The sequence below is a fragment of the Schistocerca nitens genome, chromosome 3, assembly GCF_023898315.1.
Source record: "Schistocerca nitens isolate TAMUIC-IGC-003100 chromosome 3, iqSchNite1.1, whole genome shotgun sequence".
In the NCBI taxonomy this organism is placed as follows: Eukaryota; Metazoa; Arthropoda; class Insecta; order Orthoptera; family Acrididae; genus Schistocerca; species Schistocerca nitens.
Window position 1 is genome coordinate 881,689,773 of NC_064616.1, and position 27,073 is coordinate 881,716,845.

At 41.4% G+C, this 27,073-nt stretch overlaps 1 protein-coding gene across 5 annotated transcripts in view; it reads right to left on the minus strand.

Annotated features, from left to right (window-relative positions):
* The window catches only part of LOC126248925 (cyclin-dependent kinase 17-like), a 209,359-nt gene that overhangs the window by 122,096 nt on the left and 60,190 nt on the right, over positions 1-27,073 (minus strand). For all 5 annotated transcript variants that reach the window (XM_049950427.1, XM_049950422.1, XM_049950423.1 and 2 more), the window contains one exon: positions 14,787-14,867. Coding sequence is in view for 4 of the 5 variants with exons in the window: in XM_049950422.1 (XP_049806379.1) it covers positions 14,787-14,867 (81 nt within the window). In the remaining variant the exon portion in view is untranslated. The remainder of the gene's footprint in view (positions 1-14,786; positions 14,868-27,073) is intronic.

Here is a 27,073-nt window from a genome sequence, read left to right on the forward strand (position 1 = left end):
TGTGACTGAATGTGGCATCAGAGCTCATCGGCCCCCTCCCCAGAATTTATGGGAATTATGTGACTTGGGTGTGCAGATGTGCTGCCAACTCCCTCCAGCGACATACCAAGGCCTCATTGCTTCCATGTCATGATGCATTGCTGTTGCTATCAATGCCAAAGATGGACATACCGGCAATCGAGTAGGCAGTTATAATTTTCTGACTGATCAGTGTACAGACCCCTCCAGATGCCCTCTCAGGGCCAGCATGGTTCTGACAGAATGCACAATAACTACGGAGTAGTGAGGATTGATGATCAGTGAAGTGTGTTTCTTGTAGGACAATGCAGATGGCACCAGAGGAGGAAATAAGTTGTTTTAGTTCCAGCAGGTGATCATAATATCCATTACAGTTCCACTGGACAACCATGTTAAGGGTATTCAGGTTATGAGTGAAGGGGCCCGGAGGACTGGTCATACCCCAGGATCACTGCCTGTCACCAATGGTGGTGTAACCATATCAACGAGCATTCGTCCAGAAAACAATGGCATGTGGGGATCTGGTGTCTCCAGTGTCACCGCAGTAGCCTAGCCCTGGTTCTTCTTCTTCTTCTGCTTCTGCTTCGCAGCCATTGGCGGACAGGGTTCTTGTGGAGGTGTATCCCGAACGTGCATGGGGACAGATGAAGAGCAGGCACAGTCCTGGGGCCCAAAAGTGGTCATTCCTGATTCGTATCAAGCCTCTGATTTATGGGTTCCCAAAGAGAGGGGTCCTGAGAGAGGGGTAGACACTGGAGGAGAAAGCTGCTCTTCCGGCCGGGTATGAGAAATGGTTCCCAAAGATGGTGCCATGGGAACTGCAAGAGAGAGGGGCGGTGGGAGAATTCATTTTGAAAAAAATTGGGGTAGTGGGTGTGATGACTGTGACTTCTACATAATTTTTTCTTACGTGTCTCAGTATCCAACAGACAATCAAGAGATTTATATTCCTGTATTTTCTTTTCTTTCTTGAAGACTAGGCAAACCCGTTAACGTGGAGGATGCCGTTTTGTGCAATTTATACACAAAGGTGGTTGTTCACAAAGACTACCTTCGTGGAGTGTTCATCCACAGTTACCGCGTTTTAAGTTTTCTGTGGAATGGGACGACATGTGGATCTAGTGCAAGCACTGAAAGTACCGTAGGGGGATGTAAGGTTTCCTATCAGATCTGTACACCATGACTGACTTTTTCTGAGAGGAACTTCCCTACAAAGGTTGAGATAAAGGTGCCTGTATCTATTCTATTATCCTCAGGACCTTTTTGAATGAGTCAGACAAAATGTACACCTCGCTGTTCAAAATTAGCCCAAAACTCCTTGTCTGTGTGGAGTGTAAGGTCTTGGTTGAAGGTGATTCTTTGGACCATCTTCAAAGTCTTTTGTGGGGCAATGGTCACTGCTATGTCAGCTAGACAGTCAAATGATTGAAGAGCTGTAGACTGGGCAACAGATAACACTTTAATCAATAGCAATCCATTGTGCATTTTTCCTAATGATTCAGCTTCTGCAAATTTATCTTCAATATGCTCCATAAAAAAATAATGGCTTTGTTACAGTGAAGGTATCTCCATCACTTTGAGTACATACTAAGTACTGAATAAATTGTTTTACTCCTGGACATCTGGCTGTCCTCCTACACATGGGGTAGTCATGTTAGGGAAAGCAGTGGGGCTGTAAGTCTGCATTGCAGTTTCGATTCCTGTCTGAAGAGATCATATTGGCTGGATCAGAATGGCCACTGTTCTCGTGTAAGTTAATATGTTTCGTGTGTGAAATGCCTGATCCCACCTACTCTGATCAAGAGCTCTCCCCAAGGGCACCACCCAGCCATAGCAAAGGCTATCTGGCACAACAGCCACTGCCAATAGTCCTGATGCCCCAGAAAGATGGGCATTTACTCTTTGGCATATGTGGGGCACCAGCAGCTCAATCATTATCAGTGCCATCCTTGTGTAGTCAGGAGTCAACCGAAAGGGTACATAATTACCCCATCATGTCAGATTGGCTACCGTATCGGGTTTGAAGTGCCTACGCAGGTATTGTGCACAGATGATCCGTAATACTGTATGCAGTAAATGCTATTTAAGTCATTCTCCCTCAGCTTGTCCACACCACAGAAAAATTTGGATAGTGGTCAAACCCACTTGATAATGGTCAAATCCAGGAGACCACAAATTACTTCAGCCAAAAGGTGGTGAATGACAGAATATTCCAAGAAAGGAAGGCAAAACCTACGGAATAGATGGGCTAAGATCAAAGGCTGCCACCATGAGAAATAGAACAACTGGAGGAAGGGTAGTCAGATGCGGGATTGCAGCACAGGAGAGAAAGGAGATGCTACAATAACTCCGAGCCCTGTGCTCACAAAGCAGGTACTCAAGGAAAGAGTAATGAGCACCCTGAGGGAATCCCAAGATATGTACTCAACAGGACACACGTGGGCCAAGCTCTTCTGTGAGCTCCGTCCCAAAGCCAGTATCCAGGATATCATGGTCCAGTTACAACTACTGTGAACCAGCCTCAGGATACAAAGCATGCAACCACACAAGAGGGAGTGCAATGTGATACTGATAGGTGGGCTCATAGTGCCTCGGCTGAGGTGGTGCGGAGATAACAAATTAAGCGGCCAAAGTCGTTTGACGCACAGTGCATTGCCACTGATTATCTAATAGATGTTCCCACACAGAGAGAGGTCAAGGAGTGAGGTTTGACTCAATTTTGCTCCTGCCCTTCTGGGCACTTCACTTTCTTGGTTGGACAATATGTATGTATTACATATTTCAATAAAGCATTTTCTTCAGTATAGACGAAACATCTTTACTCCTTTTTTTTAATGAATTCTAGTGATAGCCACTATGGATGGTTGTTACCATATCACTTTTTTCCACTTGTGCATGTAAGTCAGTCAGTTTCTCTCTCTCTCTCTCTCTCTCTCTCTACTGAGCATGCTGGTGCTGTGGTTACATACTGGGCTTGTAATCAGGTGGTGGCTGCTCACGTCCCCACCGAGCCATCCATATTTAGGTTTCCTGTGGTTTACCTGCATCTTGCTAGGTGCATGCTGGGATGGTTCCTTTGAAATACACATGGCTGATTTCCTACCCCAACCTTTCCCAATCCAAGCTTGTGTTTCGTCTATAATAGTCTCTTCATTAATGGGACATTAAATTCTAATAATATTCCTTCCTCCCTCCAAACTCAGGTATTCTGTAATGTTACAATAGTGCACAGCACTGTCTTACTTTTTGTTCCGGTAATCCTGTGTTAGTCTGTGGGCTTTTCTGGAGTTCGATTGTCATTCTTAGGTGGCTACATTGTTCAGTGCTGATGGCAGTCTCCTCTCTCCAAGGGGTGTGAAATACGATACCTCTGAAAACTTAACTTATTCTATCCATAGTGGAGTTTCTCTCTTACGATGATGCATTTTCTAGAGCACAGGTTTGTCATACAATATTTGGAGGCATGCCTTTAGCATTAAGTCATTTTTCGAAGATGTTCCTACTTTATTTTGTCATCTTAAAAAAAACATACAATTGGGCTAGTGGATTATCAGAGCAGTTTCAGTCCCATATAACAATCTCATCTCAAGGTCACTGACAAGTATTTCAGGTATCGCGTAACACACTTTGGCGACTTATACTCATGTGTCAACCCCCCCCCCCCCCCCACACGGAATTACTGGAAAGTGATTAAGGTCATCCAAGAGCACCCCTGCCATACCCATGCCTTCGGAAAATGGGCTACTTATATTCAAGGTCATGCATGATATAACTCTATACTGGTCATGTGACATAAAATTGGTGGGAAACCACACGAAGCAATAAGATTCGAGCTCCCCTCCTCCCACTTATCATCCTTTGTAACTAGTTCAACCATGTAGTATATACTTCATTCCAGTTCTGCGCATCACGAGGGGTAGGTTCAGGTTTGTTATAAACAAATTATTATTAAAAGTAATTCTATAGTGGCAGTGTCTGGAAATAATCACAATGATTACAATTTATTTTCCTTTATACAATGCTATTTGTTATATGCAGTGTGTGTTTTTATTCACAACAATTTGTTGTTTATCATTTACTTTTAATTAAAATCATTCACTATTCACACAATGGTATTTTTTACAAGGCTGTTTTCTTATATACAATAATTTACAAGTTTCTTGGTGTATTTACACACATGCATGCCCACACACCCCCCACACCCTTTCCCAGACACACGAAGTATTTTTTCTGAAGACTTATGACCATTAGGCACGAGACAAACTTAAATACTAAGTTACCTATTATCTGTCTATGTATATGTTTTACTGCTTAAAGTGTTTATTAACGATTCTGTTAACAGTTGCAGTATTTACATTAGGCGACTAGTTTTGAACTTTACAGGTTCATTTTCAAGCCTGGAATACTGAGACTGCACTGACAATGCTTGATGTTTATTATTAAACATCAATGTGGCAACACATGTTTTATAAATGTTTGCTGAATAATTGCCACAATCCATACACATCTCTTACCAAGTCAGTTAGATTTTGACTTGATAAGAGGCATGTGTGGATTGGGGTATTCATTTTGCAAACATTTATAAGAGCTATGTTGCCATTTTGATATTTATTACTAAGATAAGGCACTTTCAGTGCAGCTCCAGTAGGTCAGGCTTCAAAATGAATCGGTAAGGTTCAAAACTAGTCACCTAATGTAAATACGGCAACTGTTGACACAATCGTTAATGAACACTTTAAGGTATTTGACAAAGTTGTTGGTTTCCTTTCAACAAACCGTTGAAACTGAAGAAATGGGAAATGTTTTAATCATTTTCTTTCTGATTGTATTCACCATTTCATACACAGTATTTGCATTTCAATCATTTCTTTCAAACCATACACACACACACACACACACACACACACACACACACACACACACACACACACTATCACTCCAATGAGTAGTGTGAGTACAGGAGGGTGCAGATCCTGATCCCACACATGAACAGCTTTTCACCATGACGCAACAGCTCTAATTTCAGCTATAGTGCTATGTGTATCTCTTGACCCCTCGATTGAATGGGTGCACTAGATAGTGTGTGGTATCAATGCCCTCAGACAGACACCGGTTGTAATCACCAGTCATGAGAGCCTTTGAGTTCATACGATGCACAACCTTAGATCGCTTCTGGGTGGCATCTGCATCTGTGCGGTATATGTACATTTTCAATCTGAGCCCTACAAACTCCACAATTTGTAAATGATTCACCTTGTCATTAATCCAGCAGATAACCCTGTTTTGTAATGTTATTCTAAATTGATCGTCAGCCGCATATCCAGATTTGTCAAATTCTTTGTACTTGTATCTAATTACTTCACCTTTCACCCAGTAGAGGAAACTCATTCTATCTGGTTTTGCAAATTCTCAGTGGAATTGTCACAAGCGGAGTTTGGAGATGTCCATAACACACATACCAACGTAGACAGATTTTATGAACTGCACTGAAACCTTTGCCATCTCCACAGCAAATAGTTCTTCACTGAAGATGATGGTCCACTTGAAATTTGGCCTGGTAATGTAATATCTTGCAGCATAATGCCCATCCCACTGCTAAACTAAATGAATTTCGTGGTATTCTCTAACATTTTCCATGGTTGTTCTGAAAACTGAATTATTCATTAACTTGTAAAAGTCAATTTTAAAGTCACAGGTCACAATCTCTCTGTCTGGTGTTAACATGAATGTACTCCAACCATCAATGCTACTTGAAGGAAATACTGTGGGTGATACTAAGAAGTACCATCCCCAACCTGAGACGTTACTAGACGATTTTGTAATGTAGAATATATTGTGGTTTGTTCACCAGCATTGTAAACAGCTTCAGGATGGAGCCATTTTGCGATACTAAGCACTCCGGACACAGTCGCAAGTTGCTGTGCACACCACACAAATGGGTAGGATGCGCCAGTTCTCACTCCTCACCATATCGCTCATCAGCATCCTCAGCCACGTCGTGCATCTTTTCCTTCAATTTGATGGTTCTCTCCCCACATAGCCATTGGAACCCTTTAAATGGTAGGCTCTGTTGCATTGCGTACCTGCAAAGGTTGTTTACATCCAGGTAAAGGATGTAACTTAAATCTTCAGATGACTAGCACTCATCATCATTCATTCGTGGGTTATTCTCCTTGGCTTAACTGTGCACACACTGCCTAAATCCACTGTGAATCCTGCATTCAACAGTTCAATGTTCTTCTTAACATAGTGCCCACAAAAGCCCTGGCGTAGTGTAATAGATGGCAGGATCCAGAGAGTATGTGCACAGGCATACACTTCAGAATGTCTCAAAACTGTCTGCATGGAGGTGCACATCAGTGTTCATGGATGCGGTGTCTTCAGTAAGTAATGCAACACATTTCTTCCTCACCCAATTTAAATTGAAAAGCGCAGAATTTGTTGTGGGACTTCAAGGAATATTCCCGCTTCAGTCCCCCTTGTTTCATTATGTTCCGATAGGTGGCAGTTCAATACCTAGTCTTCAAAATGCACCTGTAATGGATGCGTGTCCCAAGCAGAGAGCTGTTATGGAGTTTCTTTTGGCAGAAAACCAGAGCATCATAGATATTTACAAGCACTTGCAGAATGCCCACAGAGACCTGGCAGGGAACAAAAGCACAGCTAGTCACTGGGTGAGGTACCTGTCATCACTGCAACAAGGTCGTGCAAACATGTATGATCTTCCACGTGCTAGCTGGCTGCAAACCACTGTCACTCCTGCAATGTTGGGATGTGCAGACACTTCTCACAATGTTGGGGCCTGTGGACACTTTCATTTGAGGTGAATGATGGATCACAATCAAACACCTCACTGCTCAACTGGACGTCTCTGTTACTGATGAAGCACAAAGTTGCCTCAGATGTCGACCAGTAGAATGGTATCATACAGGCATAAAGGCCCTCCCAATAAGGTGGTGTAAGACCATCACATTGAATAGAGCTAGTGTTGAAAAGTATGGTTTTATAGCACAAAGAGATATGAATAATATGATGTACTGGAATCCTGAATAAAACCGACCTGCTTTCAGAAAAAAATGTGTTGCTATTGCTTATTGAACACCCCTCATACAATCTAGCACTTTCTCCTAAATAAGGGATGCCGAATTCCTGCCAAACATTTACCGTGTGCTCATACTCCACATGCATTATGGCAGTGTCTGATAATTTACTGGAGAATGCTGTTTTGATATGTAATGTAGTTTCATCATCAAATCAAGGTATTTGTATGGAAAGGCCACCCCTTCTTTATCACAAGCTGAAACTATGTACATTGAGGTATATAGCTCCGGTGACATGCATGTCCTCCTGATGTGTCGTCTCGGCAAATTTCTGAAGTGACATGTGCATGAACTGAAGCAAATCCAGTGATCAGAGCGACATTCTTGGAGTCATTCTCTCAGGAAGAGGAATGTATTTTTCAGTGGTATTGGAAATGACACTGGCCTTATCATTATTCACACTGAAATTATCCAAGTGCTGAGTGGGAAAGTTGTGAAAGAAGAAAGGAATGTGCTGTGGCAGTTAGTACTTCAAGTTGCATGCATTGTGAACTGTGCCGCAGAACTTCCTTGTTACATGACAATGGTCTCTTATGTGGAGTTTCTGCTTCTGCCTCCAACAGCAGCCCACAAATATGACACTTATCTGCCTGCTCATACAAGGCATCATTCTCCTGCGTGCCAGTCATGGGAACAAAGTCCCATCAACTTCCCACACACATTTTTTTTATTTTGGCAAGCAGCCACCTTGCAGGATTATCGCGAATGTATGATTCAAATTTGTTGAACTGGAGTCATATGAGCATACAAGCTGATATGCTGCCACATACAGTCTGTGCTGTTCTGTGAAGTTAGTATGGGAAGAACCACAATGCGCCACACGAACCAGAAGACACTCTAAGTCAACATTCGCGACGAAGGGGCATCAATCCTCATAGCAGCCATTCTGAGGCTTTAAGAACTTGTTATCCTCCTAGGAATACTTCACCATCCCACAACTTCAGTGGGACACAATGTGAAAGAATACAAATGTCAGCATCAAACAGTTGATTGATATTGTCATGTTGCTCTTCTTCAAATGTGGGATTCATGGTAGACTTAGCCAGTGTGTACAAGTGAATAACCTGTGAATGAGTGACAAGGAGTATAGGACACAGGATGATTTAAGTTATGTCCTTTGCCTGGATGTAAACAACTGGGTACTCCACACAACCAAGTGCACCATTCAGAGAGTTCAGAGGGCTGCCCGAGGAGGAAACTGCCAGACAGAAAGAAACAATGCATGATGTGGCTGAGGATTCTGGTAAGATATATGTTCTGGAGATAAAACTGGCATATTCCACCATTTGCGTGGCATGCACAGTGACTTGCTGCTGTGTCCAGAGAGCCTAGTCCAGCAAAATGGCTCCATCACAAAGCTGTTGACAATGTTGGGGAATAAACGGCGATATATTTTGCACTACAGAAACCTCCAGCAATGTCTCAGGTTGGATTATAGAATTTCTTAGTACCACCCTCGGTATCTTCTTCAAGCAGCGTTGCTGGCTGAAGAAGTACATTTATGCTAGCACCAAACAGGGAGTTCTTGTGATGTGACTTTTACAAGTTAATGAATAATTGATTTTTGGGAAAAACGATAGAAAATTTACAGAATACCACAAAATTCATCAAGTTTAGTGGCGGAATGGGCATCATAGCGCAAGAGATTACATCGCAAGGCCAAATTTCAAGAGAGCCTCCACCTTACTGTGGAGATGCAAAGGTTTCATTGCAGTTCACAAAGCCTGTCAATATCAGTATGCGTGTTCTGAACCTCTCCAAAACCCACATGTACCAATTCCACAGTTTCCTATGCTGGATAAAACGCTGCGATCCACATGAAGTAATCAGCTACATTCACAGACAATTTGGCATGCCTGGATACGGGGTCTATAATCCTTTTGGCATAACAACATAAAACAAGAAAGTTATCAACCTGATCAAAGATGAGGTGACCGGTTCACAGATCATGGAGTTTGTAAGGCTAAGACTGAAAACGAACACATACCACATACATGCAGGTGCCACCCAAAAGCTGGCTAAGGGTGTGCATCAAGCGGTCTCAAAGGCTCTCATGACTAATGGTTACAAGTGGTGCCTGCTTGGGGGGCCCATATGGTGCACCAGGTAATCTTTCAGTTGGGAGGTCATGAGGTATACACTGCACTGCAGCTGAATGTAGGGCTGTCACATCAGGACGACAAACTGTTCAACTGTGGGGACGGGACACTCCTGTACTCACATTATTCATTGGAGTCATTGAGCATGTGGCTGTGTATTTATTTATTTATTTATTTATTTGTTCATAAATAGTTTGTGTATAAGAAATGAGTGAAATGTAAATACTGTATATAAAATGATAAAAGCTTTCAGAAAGAAAGTGATTTTTTCCCCCTTTCGCCTGGTGCTGCTAGTCTGTTCAAAATTACTTTAGGATTAATAGCTAAAGATGGAAGTAGAGGGGAAGCCCATTCAGGAGGCACAGTCCGCATTCTGCCAACCCCACAATACCTACAAGCCATAGCACATCCCTAAAGCTTGCTAACTTTCGCCCCACCTCCACAACACTTCCCTCTTGCACTGTTTTTTGAGTTTCAGGCAACTTTCTGTCCTGTATGATAGTTGACCCTGTGGTTTTGTTTCCTGTCGATTTTACTGTTGCACGAGTTGTTGTCTTATTTGTTGTTACTGTAGTAGCGAACAATGTCTGCAGAAAGCTCACTGAAAATTGTGATTGGAAAAGTTCAATGTTGTCCTCTTGGCAAGGGGATGGCCATATGAAGTCAGCCGAGAGAAATGGTTTGTGTGTTATGCCCCTATTTTGAGACTGAAATACTTAATGGTGGCCCACTAATCTCCATTAACAATGTAACTGATAAAATGCTGCAGCTCTGAACATAAACAAAAATAGTACTGCAAAGATGGACAAGGAAATGTTCGAGAAATACAAGGAAACTGGAAAACGCCAAAGCTTGAAACCCTCAGGGGGGGGGGGGGGGGGGCCATACGTTCAAGAGATAAGTGGTTTAGCACTATAAATTTATTTGCACACAAATTTTTCATTTCATTAAATAACAACAGTGATCTGTACAATGATACTTCAATCACATGTCATAGTGATGAGGGTGATGTCAGTGGAGTTTTCCATTATCACCACAGACATAAAGTATAGGTGGATTCAACTAAATATTTGAAGTGTGCACTTTACAATGTTAATTAGTATAAGTTTTGACATTTTAGTAAGAAGGTTTCATCAGCAACCAACTACAAATGAAGTTAGTCTCAGGAATTCAGTCTATATCACTGAAAAAATATATTACTGTTTGTGATATAATTACAGTGATACTGAAGCTATGTTTTTTGTATCGCATTTGTTCTTTGTCCCAATACTGGTTGACCATTTTAAGATACATTTTGTCACCATGCTAAAAACACTTGTATCTTATACAATGAAGAGCCAAAGAAACTGGTACATCTGCCTAATACCATGTAGGGCTCCTGCAAGCACGCAGAAGTGCTGCAACACAACATACCATGGACTCGGCTAATGTCTGACATAGTGCTGGAGGGAAATGACACCATGAATCCTGCAGGGCTGTCCATAAATCTGTAAAGGTATGAGAGGGTGGAGATCTCTTCTGAACAGCACGTTGCAAGACAGCCCAGATATGCTCAATAATGTTCATGTCTGGGAGTTTGGTGGACAGCAGAATTGTTTGAACTCAGAAGAGTGTTCCTGGAGCCACTCTGTAACCATTCTGGATGTGTGGGGCGTCGCATTGTCCTGCTGGAATTGACTAAGTCTGTGAGAACCCACAATGGACATGAATGGGTGAAGGTGATCCGACAGGACGCTTACATATGTGTGTCATCTTTCAGAGTTGTATCTAGATGTATCAGGGACCCCATATCACTCTAACTGCACACATCCCACACCATTTACAGAGCCTCCACCAGTTTTAACAGTCCGCTACTGACATGCAGGGTCCATGGATTCATGAGGTTGTCTCCATACCCATACACATCCATCTGCTTGATACAATTTGAAACCAGACTCGTCCGACTAGGCAACATGTGTCTAGTCATCAACAGTCCAATGTCAGTGTCAATAGGCCCAGGCGAAGCGTAAAGCGTTGTGTTGTGCAGTCATCAAGGGTACACAAGTGGGCCTTCAGCTCTGAAAGTAGATACTGATGATGTTTCATTGAATGGTTCACACGCTGACACTTTTTGATTGTCCAGCATTGAAACCTGCAGCTATTTGCAGAAGGGTTGCACTTCTATCGTGTTTAACGATTCTCTTTAGTTGTCGTTGGTCCCGTTCTTGCAGGATCTTTAACAGGCCACAGCGATGTCAAAGATTTGATGTTTTACCAGATTCTTGATATTCATGGTACACTCATGAACTGGTCGTGCAGGAAAACCCCCACTTCATCGCTACCTCAGAGATGCTGTTCCACATCGCTCGTGCACTAACTATAAAACTGCATTCAAACTCAGTTAAATCTAGATAACCGGCCATTGTAGCAGCAGTAACCAATCCAACAACTCTGCCAGACACTTGTTGCCTTATATAGATTGTTGCCGGCTGCAGTGCTGTATTCTGCCTGCTTACCTATCTCTGTATTGTAATATGCATGCCTACACCAGTTTCTTTGGGACTTCAGTGTATTTTATTATGTTCAAAGTAAGTTGGGGGACCAGAAAAATTATTACAGGTTAATTATGAACCTAGTGATCTATTTGTCATAACAAAACCATATGGGTGACCGCTTGGCACTTGATGCAAGGGCGTACAATAGTGTGTCATATTTTACTGAAATTATCTCGTATTAGAAAACTAACAGTGTTCCAGTTTGCAGTAGATAAAAATTTGATATATCTGTAAGATTTCATTCACTCAAAGTGTTCACATAACTTCAATAACCGAAAAAGTTCCCCCACGTTGACAATTTGGTAACATTCTCAAAAAACGCATTTTCGGTGACTGACCATATACAGTCTTAATAATGTGTCTCAGCAAATAACATTAAAATGAAAACAAAGGGCGGCCCTTCCAGAACACAGTGATACAAGTCCCACATTTACAAAGTGAATGGTTTGCGAACTGAATGAAATGCAACATTATATTTGTATTCCGTGAGGGATGTGACAACTCTGCTCCGTGCCTCCACAATCCTAAAGTAATTTTGAGCAGACTATAGTCCCCATTATCCATGTATATATTGTATATAGACAAATAAAATCATTGATTAAATGTAAATACTGTTTATATTGAAAGAAATGATTAAATGTAAATGCTGTGTATAAAACAATGGAAGCAATCAGAAGGAAAATTACTAAAAAATTCTACACAGACAGATAGTGGAAAACATGGTGTTTATGTCTTCTTGTTCCTAATAGTAGTCAGTCTTCAGAAGTAAAACTCTGTAAATAAGCCCTACATGCACACGCTCTCTCTCTCTCTCTCTCTCTCTCTCTCTCTCTCTCTCTCTACACCTCTACCTCTACCTCTACCTGTGTGGGGGGGGGGGGGCAACAAAGAGCATTGTAAAAATACAAATAAACTGCAAATAATATGTAGCAAAAAAACTGTTCATAATAAACTACTAGTTAATCTGTTATATCACTGTGATTGTTTCCAAACTCTGCCACTAATGAATTATTGTTCTTAATAACTTGTTTACAGCAACCAGAACTATCCCCTGTGAGGCTCCAATCCAGTATGAAGAGGTCTACACAGTTGAGGTAGTTGAAAAGATGATAATAAGGAGGAGGGGAAGTTCGAATCTTATTGGTTCATGGGGTTTCTCACCATTTTAATGTGTTCTCATTGGGCCACGGATTTCCCACCCATTTTATATCACATGACCAGTAGTGAGTTACATCATGATCTCGAATAGTAAGTAGTCCTCTTGCCTAAGTTGTATGGGTAGGGCTGGGCAAGCATTCCCCTGGATGACCTTGATCAATTCACAGGGACTCCCCACGATGGGGGGTAGGGAGGGGATCGGAGAGTGTGGGTGACCATGAATATAAGCAACCGAAGTGTGAAGCCTGACACTGGAAGTTCTCATCAATGACAATCAGAGAAGACCATTATTTGGTCCAGAAACCACACTGACAACCTACTTGGGTTAATCGCCCCATGCATGATGTCACAAGTGTCTGGCATGAGTTCAGATTATGCAAGGATGATACCTGTTTGAAAGGGTGGTTTCCCATGAAAACATCTGCTACTGTATGGTCAGGTGGCAATTTGAACAACTGCTTCTTTCGAATGCGAGTCTAGTGCCTTAACTGCTGTGCCATTAAACACAGTGTTTAGTATTAACAATAACTTCTAAGTTATCAGTAAAGGCTAAGCTTTGAACACTGATTCTCTCTCTCTCTCTCTCTCTCTCTCTCACTCACACACACACACACACACACACACACACACACACACACACACACACACACAAAGTCCATTGTTCATAAGTTCTGAAGCCTTTTTTCCTATTCTATAATAACTCTGCTTATTAGTTAAACAAGAGAGGGAGATGGGAGACCCCATCTCCTTGTCAAACAAAAGGACTCTGAGATTTCATATTCAATGTCATATTCATGAGCATCTGACAGATTAGTTACTGAGTTTTTCACTCTGTGTTCCTCTACAAAAAAAATGTTTACCTGAGCACAGAGTTATAGCTTTTCTTGAAATATATGGAATTGTTGAACGTGTTCTTCTTCTCACCATATATCTTCCCTGAAGCTCCTTTACATTCTTCAATTAAATAATTAAATGGTCTGTCTTCTTGTAGATGGTTTACCACAGTTCTACAAAATAACTGTCTAAGAAACTGCCAAGAGAGAAAACCAGTCTTTGCAGCTGTGTCAGTTTCACATTTTCGCCTTTTCTATGCTATGGGAAAATTGATGCACACTTCCAGTCCCATGGGTTCTTCACAGTTTCTCATTTCTCTGTTAAGAATGTGTGGATACTGCTTTTGTGAGTTCATGCAGATTCCATATGACTGCTGTAATTGCATTTTTGCTGGGACTTCATTTTGAAAAGTTATTTTGCAGGTTCACCACAGACTCCAGGGACAAAGAAAAATGAGATTTACATCAATCGAGGAGGGTGAGTGGTGACCATGAAGACCCAAAAAGCATAACCCTTGGCTATGAATCAAATAGGGCGATTCAGCAATCTGACATACTGTGGCCAGAAATGCTTGGTGTGATAATGAGGGCTGTGGAAAGGAACAGAGGTTGCGTGCATGAGATGTGCTTGTATGAATGTGTATATGTTTTCTATTTCAGAAGAAGGCCTTTGGGCAAAAACTAAGATTTATAGCAGTCTTTTTTGTTGTGCCTCTCTGCGATTCAACGTCTCCTGTTATGATGAGTGTTTTCATAAAATTGTTGTATTTCATTATGAGTGTTCCAAGTTTGTATCACATATAATCAGGATGTCATAGTACAATTGTGGTTAAACTCTTTACTAATGAGCAGTTGGAAGGTTATTTAACAATGGAATAGCTGTCAAATGTATAGGATATGATGATATTAAACAAATTCCAATAAGGAATATATAACTGAAGGATTACTTGCCACTAATGTCAAATAATAATGGTGATGATCTTAGACTACATAAAGAAAGAGCAAATACAAAACACAAACAGTGAAACCTGGTGATGTGCTTACCTCCATGCTGCGTTGGTTCCAGAATTCGAGAATGTGACAGCGAAAGCTTCCTGTTGAATTCCGAAAATCCAGAAACAACACCTAAAAATTAATCACACAGAAATATGTAAAACTGAATGTATAAACGAAGCTAATTGAGCAATAACATTTGGAAATTGAATCTTAGTACTATAATAACCAATATTATTTGGAACTCAATGGTCATATAAAGGGCATTTCCACAAAACACTAGAAAAAGCAAATTTTAAAATATGTTAGCTGTGTTTATTTGCAATTTTGAATGTTCCATTTCTTAAAACAGTCTTCTTCCACGTGCTTCCAGTAATTTTATGGCAGTTTCTTCCACTGTTTCCAGTAATTTTATGGTTGTTTTATCTTTTGTTATAACTTTCATTGCCATTAAATTTGCCATGAAATGAAAAAAGTAAAGTTCAGAAATCAATTAAAATTGGAAAGTCTAACACTTTTCACTACTTTTTTCTTGTCAATGCACCATCAGTCTGTCATTATTATCAGGTATTGTTGTTTGTATCTGAGTCATTAATCGTTAAATATGCTATTTGATCAAAAGTGTCCCATCACCTATTAGTGGACATTAATATGGGGTGTCTCTGCCCTTCACCTTTATAACATCTGCTTATAACTCTGCTAGGGAATCTTCCAGTGATGTGTATGAATGTCTGTGGAGGAATGACAGTCAATTTTTCCCCAAGAAGCAAAACCACAGAAGGTAGTGTTGTTAGACACTGCAGTCTGGAGAGAAGTCAATGTGCTAACTCATCCAAGAAGTGATCCATTGGCTTCAACTTGGGATTCTGGGCAGGCCATTCCATTTCAGGAATTTTATTGTCCACAAGCCATTGCCTCACAATGCTGCTTTATGATATGATGGACTGTTGTGCTGATACAATCGATCATTTTCTCTGACACAAACAGTTATCATCTCTGATAGAAACAGTCATTGCCTCTGAATTTCCCCTCTACCCTACAGAGCACACAACACTGTCAAATATGTTAATATCCTTCCACATTTTGCAATTTCTTAACCACAATAAGCAAACACACCCTAACCACAAGAACTAGCCCATACGGTAACACCACCTCTGTAATGCATTGGTACTACACATGACGGCAGGTTAACACACACTAGGCACTCGGCAAACCCGAACACTTCCACTGCATTGCCAGTGTATAACAAGAGGGAAACCAAGAGATGAATACACTAAGCAGATTCAGAAGGATGTAGGTTGCAGTAGGTACTGGGAGATGAAGAAGCTTGCACAGGATAGAGTAGCATGGAGAGCTGCATCAAACCAGTCTCAGGACTGAAGACCACAACAACAACAACAACAAGATTCAAGACTCTGAATCACTTGTTTCCTGTCATCCACTGTCCAGTAGCATCGCCCTTTACACCACCTCAAACATCACTTAGCATTCCCTAAACAAATGTATGGCTTATGAGGAGCTGCTCGAACAATGTACCCCATTTTTTTTTAACTCCCTATACATATCCATTGTATCAGCTGAACTGCTAGCAGCACTTTGGAGCACACGAGTGATTCCTTCTGCTGACTTCTTGTGATTTTTTACAACCACTCTCCACAATGCTTGAAGGATCCTGTCCTGTAACACATATTAAGGTGACATCAAATGATTAGTCCATGTCCAAAGGCAGTGAGTCATCCCGACCAACCATTCTGTGTTCCTGCTTCTCTACAGAGAACACAATACTCTCCATCTCCCTTTATACTGGTGGGTCCACCTCTCATGACATCCAGTGGTCATTCCCACTTTACATAGGGATGTCCAGATACTTTTCATCAGATAGTGTATTTCTATGTTAATGGTTTTAATGCTTAATCAAAAATGAGCCAAAAATGGAGCTATTAGTAAAAAAAGTGATATCACAGATGAAGAGGTGTGCGCAGCAATCACAGAACTTAAAAACAATAAAGCAGCTGGTTTGGATCCAATCTCAGCTGAAATTCCAAAATTTCAAGATCCACTCTTAATTCAACACCTTACTAAACTGTGCAATACCTTTTTGCAAACTAGGCAAGTTCCAAAAGACTAAAGGTGTGGCACCACTGTTGCACTACTGAAGAAAGAAAATCTAAGTGTAGCAGTTATCACAGAGCTGAGAGAACATAACTGGAACTGTTGCAGTTTGCTAATACACAGTAACTTAGTTTAGTTTCTGTTTCTCACATACTTCAGCAATGAAGTGAATTGTACCTCATATTTTACTTGTGCACGCTAGTATGAATGCATGTTCTCACAGCGATATTCATTAATAAAATATTCTTGGGTTTCAAGCTGCGACAAGTGGTTAACTGCCCATGAGCTTTCGGCAGAGATCTCCTGTGCCATTGTCAAGTGGTTGACTTTTATGTGGATGCTGCAACCGTACTTATATATCCACACTGTTGCCAGTGACGTCACTGGTGCTCAGTCCCACACCATCTATGGTGATGTTTTGGTGGTGCAACCATTGCGCCCACTTCAACTCCTAAATCACAGGATGCCAGGCTGTACTCAGTTGCAGTCCACCATCTCTATTGTTTGTGCTGTCTCCATTGCTTTGTTTATTACACTATCCCAGAAACTGTTGGTCCATTTAATAATAGAAGTCCAGTTGAATTTAATTCAATGTGTTTTCAAGTGCATGTTCAACTACAGCTGATTTCTTGGGATAGCATAGGCAGAAACACCTTTAATGTTCTATGCACCAGTGTTCAATAGTGTGGACAGTCTGGCTGACATAAAGCCACCCACATCCATACAGTATATTCCAAGTGATCATCTTTCACCAGATTCTTTATTTGCAAGATCTTTCCTGGGGACCAAAAGACTGTGTTGATTTTATGTCTCTTCAGGAGCTAGCTAATATTTCCTGTTATTGAGCCATGAAATGATAAAAATGTAATCCGAGATGTGAGATGTGGGCTGGGGGCACACAGCTGCAAATTGTAACTCGTATTGGCAAGAATGATGTCTGCTGCCTGAGTTCAGAGGCCTTTTTGGTTCCTACAGGCAGTTGGCTGATGGGGTGAAGAGGTCTAACCTTGCTCTCATTCCCAGAATGGATTGCAGTCCACTGGTTTGGAGCTGAGTGGAAGACTTAAATGCTCAGACAATTCTGTGACAATATTGTATGTGGATTTCAAGACCTCGGCTATCAGGTGTAGAAACGTAGAACCCCCCCTTAATAGGTCAGCCAGGCCTGACATGCAGGACGCGGCTACCAAAGAGATGGAGTAAGTGTTGCGTGCGCATGTAAAGTTTTTAGGATAGAGAAATCCCTCCACAGGCCCAATAAGATGAGTTTTGAGTCCAGAAATGGTAGCACTCATCATTGCAGATCAGAGAATGTTAATAAAGTATTAGTTAACTGCAGAAGCATCCATGGAAATGTCCCCAAACTAGTCTCACTCATAAATGGTAACCATGCCCACACAATACTCAGGACAGAATGTTGTCTGAAACCAAACATCAACAACAACGAAATTCTAAATTAGGACTGAAATGTGTATTGAAAAGACAGGCTGAACACTGAAACTTCCTGGCAGATTAAAACTGTGTGCCAGACCGAGACTCGAACTCGGGACCTTTGCCTTTCACGAGCAAGCGCTCTACCGACTGAGCTACCCAAGCACGACTCACCCCCCATCCTCACAGCTTTAATTCCGCCAGTACCTCGTCTCCTGCCTTGCGCTTGCCCGCAAAAGGCAAAGGTCCCGAGTTCGAGTCTCGGTCCGGCACACAGTTTTAATCTGCCAGGAAGTTTCATATCAGTGCACACTCCGCTGTAGAGTGAAATTTTCATTCTAGGCTGAACACTGATAGTGGATGCACATTTATAGCAATTAAAAAAAATGATAGTAACTAGTGGGTTTAGTTCAGATATGGGTAAATACAAATGTTTAAGGTGGATCAGTCACTGGATGGTGAAATACATGAGGGGAAACTAGGAAAATATTTAGTGTATTTCCTGTCGTGTTATAGTTTGAGGTGGAGATTTCAACTCACCAACTATAGACAAGGAGACTCAAGTGATCAGGACAGGTACTAGGGATAGAGAATCGTGTGAATTTGTTCTAAATGCCATATCTGAAAATTACCTCAAGCAGTTAATCAGAGAACTGAATCATAAAGGTAACATCTTGGACATGCTGCTGATAAACAGACCTGAACTTTTCGACTTAATCAGCTTAGAACAGAGAATCAGTGATCATAAGGCTGCTACAGCTGACAATGTTGAGCATTAATGGACAAAGTTCAAGGGCATTGTACAATACGCTTTAGACAGGCATGTGATGAGCAAAATTGTGAGGAATGGAGAAGACCCACCATGGTTCGACAACCATGTTAGAAAGCTGCTATAAAAGCATAGAGAGCTTCACTGTGAATTTAAACATAGCCAAAGCTTCACTGACAAACAAAACTTAATAAAGCCAAAATTAGTATAAGGAGGGCTATGTGCGAAGAGTTCAATTTATTTGAAAGTAAAATTCAATCTACAAACTTGACAGAAAATCCTTTTGTTTTGGCCTTGTGTTAAATCAGTAAATGGATAGCACCCACCTGTCCTGACACTCTGTGACCATAATGGCACTGAAACAGAGGATGACACAGAAAATACCAAAATGCTAACCACCCTTTTCCAACACTTTCACAGAGAAAGGTTGCACTGTAGTTTCTCCTTTAAATTGTTGCAAAAATGACAGGTACTGAAGTAAGTGACCAAAGAATAGCAAATCAACTGAAATCACTCAACAGAGGGAAGGCCTTTGGACCTGATGAGATACCATTTTGGTTCTATATAGAGTATGTGAAAGAACTTGCTCCTATTCTAACAGCAGTGTACCGTAAGTCTCTTGAGGAACAAAGCATTCCTAATGTTGTAAAAAAGCACAAGTCATGCCCATTTTCAAGAGGGGACACCAAACACACACTAAACTTGTAGGCTTATATTTCTGACATTGATCTGTTGTAGAATAGTAGAACATGTTTTATCTTCACGCGTTATGACATTTCAGGAGACAAAAAATCACTGTAGGAATGAAAATGGGTTCTGAAAACAACAATCATGTAAAACACAGCTTTCTCTGCTTGTCCACGACATCCTGAAAGCAACAGATAAATGCATTCAGGTAGATTCCATGTTCCTTAATGTCTGGAAGGTGTTCAATACAGTTCTGCACTGCCATCTAATGAACAAAATTTGAGTGTATGGAATATCAAGCCAGCTGTGCAATCTGATTCAAGAGTTTCTAGCAAACAAAACACAGCATGTCATTCTGAATGGAGAGAAGTCTTCAGATATAAACGTAACTTCACAAGTTCACCAAGGGAATGTTACAGGACCACTACTTTTCACAATGCATACACTGAAGAGCCAAAACATTATGACCACCTGCTTAAAAGCTTGTTTGTCCATCTTTGGAATGAAATACATCACTGATTCTGTGTATCAGGGATCCAACAGTTCGTCAGTAGTTTTGTGGAAGTACGTGGCATTAGATGTCTACACACTGCTCGTGTAATTCACGTGAATAATGGGCTGCTGATTTGCGTATGCCGTGATGGCGCCTGATAGCGCCCTAGATAAGTTCCATATGATTTACATCAGGTGAATTTGGTTGCCAAGATTTTAATGTGGGTTCATCACAATGCTCCTCAAACCACCGTAGCACAGTTCGGGCTATGAGGCATGGTTAATTGTAATGCTGAAAGATGACATCGCCATCGGGGAAGACAACAAACATAAAGGGCATAATACTGCTCCTACCAGACTGTGTCCGTGGCGTGCTGCATGTTTCGAGCTGCGATTCTGTTTTTGTGGAGATGACCATCGACCTAGTGTATCAGAAATTTGATTCACCTGAAGAGCCGAACATTTCCATCAATCAACGGTTGAATCTCAATGGTCCCATGCCCACTGTTGTAATTGATGACGATGCTGGGTCAACATGTGAACACAGAGGGGTGGTCTGCTGCGAAGCTCCATGTTCAACAATGTACAATGAACAGTGTACTCCGAAACACTTGTGTGTGCACCAGCATTGTGCTCTTTCAGCAGAGACGACACAGATCATCATCTACCCTACTTTACAGGGCCAACAAGGCTCCAAACCCCACGTTCTGTGAAGAGTCATGAGTGTCCCCACCATTTAGCACCTACTGGTCATTTCACTGTTCTCCTACCTCTTTCCATAGATGTTCATGACAGTAACACGCGAGAATTCAACGAGCTTCGCCGTTTATGAACTATTCAATCACAGGCTCTGCACATTAATAATCTGCCATTTGTCAAAGTTGCTTATCTCAATGGATTTCCCTGTTTGCAGCTCATATCACTGCTAGGGTGATTCCCTGTTCATGTCTGCTCTGCTTATTTTTGTTACCGCCTCATGTGCCTGCAACCACACCAGGCAGCATCCAACTTTGCGATGGGCAGTGGTTATAATTTTTTGTCGTATCAGTGTATAAATAACCTAGAAGATAATGTCAGAAGTTTTCCATGAGGCTTTTTGCGGATGATGCTACTGTATACAGGGAAGTCACAATGTTAGAAAATTGTAGCAAAATGCAGGAAGACCTGCAGAGGATCAATGCTTGATGCAGGGAGTGGCAATTGATCCTCGACATAAACAAACGTAACGTACTGTGAATAGACAGACAGAAAGGTCCTTTATTGTATGAATACACAATTGCAGAACGGTCACTGGAAGCAGTTCTTTCAAAAAATATCTAGTAGTATGCATAAGGAGCGATTTGTAGTGCAATGACCACATAAAATTAATTGCATGTATTGCATTCATCAGACTGAGATTCAGTGGAAGAATCCTCAGGAAATGTAGTCCATCAGCAAAGGAATTAGCTAACAAAACACTCGTTCCACCAATACCTGAATGCTGCTCGGCAGTCTGGGGTCGATACCAGAAAAGATTGATAGACGAAACAGAGAAGATCCGATCCAAAGAAAAGCAGCACATTTTGATACAGGTTCATTTAGTAAGCTGATAGTGTCGTGGAGATACTCAGCCTACTCTGATGGCAGACGCTGCAAGAGAGGTGTATGTTAAAGTTCTGAGAGTGTACATTCCTAGGAGAGTCAACCAATATATTGCATCCTCCTACACATATCTCACACAAAGACAGAGAAGATAAAATCAGAGAGTTAGAGCCCACACGGAGGCTTACCAGCAATTGTTCTTCCCACGAGCCATCCGCAAGTGGAAAAGGAAAAGTGGGAAGTGACACTGGTACACAAAGTACCCTCTGCTATACACTGTAACGTGGCTTGTGGAGTAAAGATGTACATGTAGAATGTACATATTGGTGAGATATCACATTTCTCTCACAACCAAGCGAAGTCTTTTGCCCTGTTCTTCTAGAAAAGGATAAAAGAAGCAGCAGACTGTCAACTATGACAACAACAGGCTGGCTTTCAAAGTTGGAGATCCTGCTCTGAACATACATTTGTTCTGCAAAATATAACTGAACAGTGCATAAAATTCAACAGTGCACTGCACACTAATTACATCAGTTCTTGGAAAGCATTTGACAGAATCCTTGCAGAATATTGTAGGCCTAGAAGGAATTCCTGATCATCTCATCTCATTGAGGTTTCCAGAACCCTGTATCTATAGATTCGAGTTCCTGTATGAGAACAAAAGATGGGAACACCCTTTTCTTTACTGTTCTGACAGGCATCACAAAAGTATGCATTTCGTCACCATTCCTTCTCATATTAGTTACAGATTTCATAATGAGAAGAACTATGGACAACTCTAACATGAGCATATGTCTGAATGAGCAATCTACACTAAAAGGTAAGTGTACAAAAATTTTGTGGACAAAGTTCCGGAATTGTTTGAACAGACCTCGTATATACTCCACCAGTCACCATTGGTGTATGGCGGAGGGTACCTTGTACAACACCTAGTTGTCTCCTCTCGTTCCACTCACAAATTCGAGTGAAAAACAATTGTCTACATACCTCTGTATGGGCCCTAATTTTTCTAATGGTTGTGGTCCTTAAGCAAAATGCACGTTGAAGGCAGCACAATCGTTCTGCAGTCAGCTTCAAATGCTGGTTCTCTAAATTTTTTCAATAGTGTGCCACGAAATGTACGTCTCCCCTCCAGAGACTCCCATTTGAATTAACAAAGAATCTCCATAATACTCATATGTTGATCAAGCCTACCGTAACAAATCTAGGGGAATGCCTCTGAATTGCTTTGATGTCTTATTATAAACCCAACTGGTGGGGATCTCAAACACTCGAGAAGTATTGAACAATGGGTTGCACTACTGTTCTATATGTGGTCTCTTTCACAGGTGAGCTACACTTTCCTAAAATACTCCCAATAGATCAAAGTCTGCCGTTTGCCTTAGTGATACACCACTGATGCTGCATTCAAATATTACAGGATTGTTTTTCCAGCTCATCTGAATTAACTTACGTTTTTCTACATTTACAGCAAGCTGCCATTCATCACACTAACTGGGTATTTTCTCCAAGAAGCCCACACAGCAATTGGATTTTTGAATTTTTTTTATGTTTATGGTATGTGAAGTCCAAAACTCAAATGTTGATCGTCCACAGCAAACCGATTCAACTCTCAAAAATTCTCGAGAAAATCCATTTTTATTTTCCAAGTACCTTTAATATCCTAAACTAAGGTCGAATTTTATACAGGTAGTGTAGCTCTGTTGTAGAGAGCTCATCTTAAATGAGAGCAGCCTGGGTTCGACTGTCACACGAACCAAATTTTTAAGCAAAGGTGCAGGTCCTACTACGAGCATCTCCCTGAAGCATAAAATACATTAAGATGAAAAAAAAATGGTAATGCTTGAGATTGGTAAGCTGCTTAGAGTCACATTTTGATCTTTTTTCCCAGTTTGAATACCTACAGCATTTAAATATAAATGTCATTAATATTATGCTAGTTAACACACAGACAATTGTCATTTTTTATGAAAAATGCACATAATCTTTTTCTTAATTATATATCACACACAAAAAGCCAATTTTCATTCCAAATATAAATTCTTAGTCGCTGATCTCTTGCAAAATATTGTTAAAATAAAAAAAATTACAAATTAAATTTTTTGTCTTTATTTACTTTGCTCTTCATGGAAAACCTTGTAGTTTTTTTTTTTTTTTTTTTTTAATATAAAATTTGCATTGGTCATGTATCGAACCCAGGCCAACAACTCACCAAGTGAGCGCCCTACCACAAAGCCACACTGCCTGTCAAAATATTGAGATTAATTTAGTGTACTAAAGGTGCTCAGAAAATTTCAAAGTCAATCTTTTTGAGAGTTGCATCAAACAACTTTGGGATATCAACATTCGAGTCTTGAACTTCACATACCATAAACATAAAATAAAATACAAATGCCGTTTCATCACCTTGAAGTCATTTTTGCATCCTTCAGCAGTCGGTCAAAACACTATCATCAGCAAACAGCCACAGATAGCTGCTAATCCTGTCCATCAGATCATTTATGTATATAGTGAATAAGAGCTGTCCTATCACACTTCCCTGGGGCACTTCTGTGGACCTTCATTAACAATCTGCACTGAGGCACCATGTCAAATACTTTCCAGATGTCTGGGAATATGGAATCTGCCTGTTGCTTCCTTCGCACTGGGGGATGACATGCATGAAGGCATTGGCCTGGCAGCACGTCAACTGGCCTACCATTAATGCCAAAATTGAATGTGTGTGCCACTCCTGTCATGCCTGCTCCCTCAATCAGGCGACTCCTGCTCACGTTTCCCACCATGTCCCCAGTCCCACCGCCCATGGGAGAGGGTCTTCATTGATTTTGCTGGGCCATTTAAGGGAACTATGTGGCAGCTTGGGGACACACACTCTAACTTCTCATATGTGAAATGAATGTCACCGTCCGTGCCCTTGAGAGGATTTTCGCCGGGTGACTTACCCCCTGGTGTCGACTAGAGACGCCAACTGACAACTGCACAGCTTCTTCCAGACATTCAAGACTCAGATGCTGATCACTTTACGAATGTCATGTGCCAAGGATGCCCTGCACAGCTCCCTCATAATGTACAAAGTGCACCACAGTCAACAGGTTCAAGGCCAGATGAAATACTGCACCAACTTTGCACGCTTTTAGAATTCCAGCATCCCAAGCAGTGTGCCCAGCCTGCATACAGGCTTGCCTGTGCATGGGGCACTTGTAACTGGTCACGCACACTCAGCTGGTATCCAGGGTGCGTCTATGGGGTTTTCGCAGGCTACAGGGACACTCAGTTGTTTGATGTTGCATACAGGCACATCCAATGACCCACCTCTGCAACTGGTTCCTGCTTAGACTAGTTGCAACTGGCATTCCCAAACTCTGTATCTGCTCCCCAGATAGGACACTACAGCTGCCACCAGCGATGCCTCTTGGTCTTGCCTCGTGAGCCAGTACAACCTCTACCCTGCAACTCCGCTTGTCAGCAGGACGGCGAGGGGATCACAGTTTCAGAGTCTGTGGAGACAGACCCATTTTCTCCGACCCTACCTTCCCTCACTCCGGTTTTACCAGTGCAGCTTGCTGCCTCTGATGCATTGCCAAATTCACTGCCTCCAGGTTGTACTGATGCAGCTTGTTGCCTCCGGTGCACTGCCCCCGCAGTTCTCGGCTAGGTCGCTTGAGAAGGCCAGCCCTAAACCCATTGTTCTGTTGGTGTAGAGTGCTGCTACTCCACCCAACCTCCTTCCCCTGCCCCCCCTCCCCCAATCCCCTCCCCACCCCACTAACACCGAAAGCAGCTGGGACATTTTCAGACCTAAGTGGCAATTTCAGGGGGAATGGACCTAATATCCTCGCTGCTGTCCAATACCGATAGTGACTCAGAGGCATTACTGCTTGTGATTGACAGGTGTCCCCACCAAAGGCATGTGCAGCATTTCATATGGGCCCAATCACTCACAGCAAAAGGGCTATGCAAGGAGCTGAAAAGCAGTCTCGTAAAGTAGTCGAATACCAACTCTGCTCTCAACACTAATTTTCTGGTTATTTTTACTGGTATTTATTGAGTTCTCACCTCACAATGAACTTGGCTGTGTTTAGCGATTACTCATTTGCATTGGGAACTGACCCAAAACTGATCTTGGCATTTACTGAGATATCCCTTTTATTGTAGATATCTTTAGTCAACTGACACACCACTTCCAGTCCTCCACTCCTGAATTATAAGCATTTTTTATCTATTTCAAAGTGGTTCTAAAACCTCTCCATTCAACTTTCTAGTAACCTATATCAACAATGAAACTGTATGAAAAGATTCCATGAAATAATCAGAAATAAAAATGACAAGAAGTCAAAGAACAGAATCTGAGGGTTTCTGAGAGTCAGGATAGCATGCAAGGAGGTATCAGAGTGGCTATGAAGTTGAATGAGGTTTTTACTTTTTACTAGATTTATAACGCAGCCTCATTTGCAGATTTTTTGAAGATAGGGAAGGTGTCATTGTTAATAATTGACATTTGTAGTAGAGTCATTACACTGTATTTGTCACACACTTGTGTCAAATGGAAACAGTGAACTATGCACACAAACCAAAAACATACTTAACACAATCCAGAAAGCAAACTTCCATGGCCGGTATTTGCAATATTGCTGATATTTGTATTATGGGCATTAGGCCATCGTTCAAGGCATAATTCTCTGTGTAATGTGCTGTCTTCCAACGCTGGACACATCATCGGAGGCTTTAACAACTCAGAAAGCCTTTACAGAGTCAAATCAGTTCAGAAAGCCAAACTGTTTACATCCATCCACACAACAGTTTGTTTGTGATGTCATCAGACTCCTGCCTAAGATCACGGAATCATGCCAATGTAAGCAATGGATTTGTGGGGAAGAGCTGGCGCAGTTTGTTTTATTAAACACTAATTCCCACACCATGTCTAATTTCAATCCTCCTCCTCCTCCTCTTCTGTTGAAATTGTTTTTGTGATTTTATATTTCTATGGCCTCTGCACATCATAGGAGAGTAATTATTATATCTTGTAAAACAACAGAGTCTGAGAAATCAATTTCATGGCTTCCCTGCCCTAGTGCACGATCTATTACTGCTGATTTATCTGTCTTGCCTTGGACCAAATTTTAATGCTCATGAAACAAATAGCAACAGTTTATAGGCAGAATCTCAAACCACATGCACATTTCTCAACCACTCCTGAAGTATTTCTAAATGATGAGTACATCAGGAAACTTAGTTCTGTCTGGGTATAAGTGTGATGAACATGCCA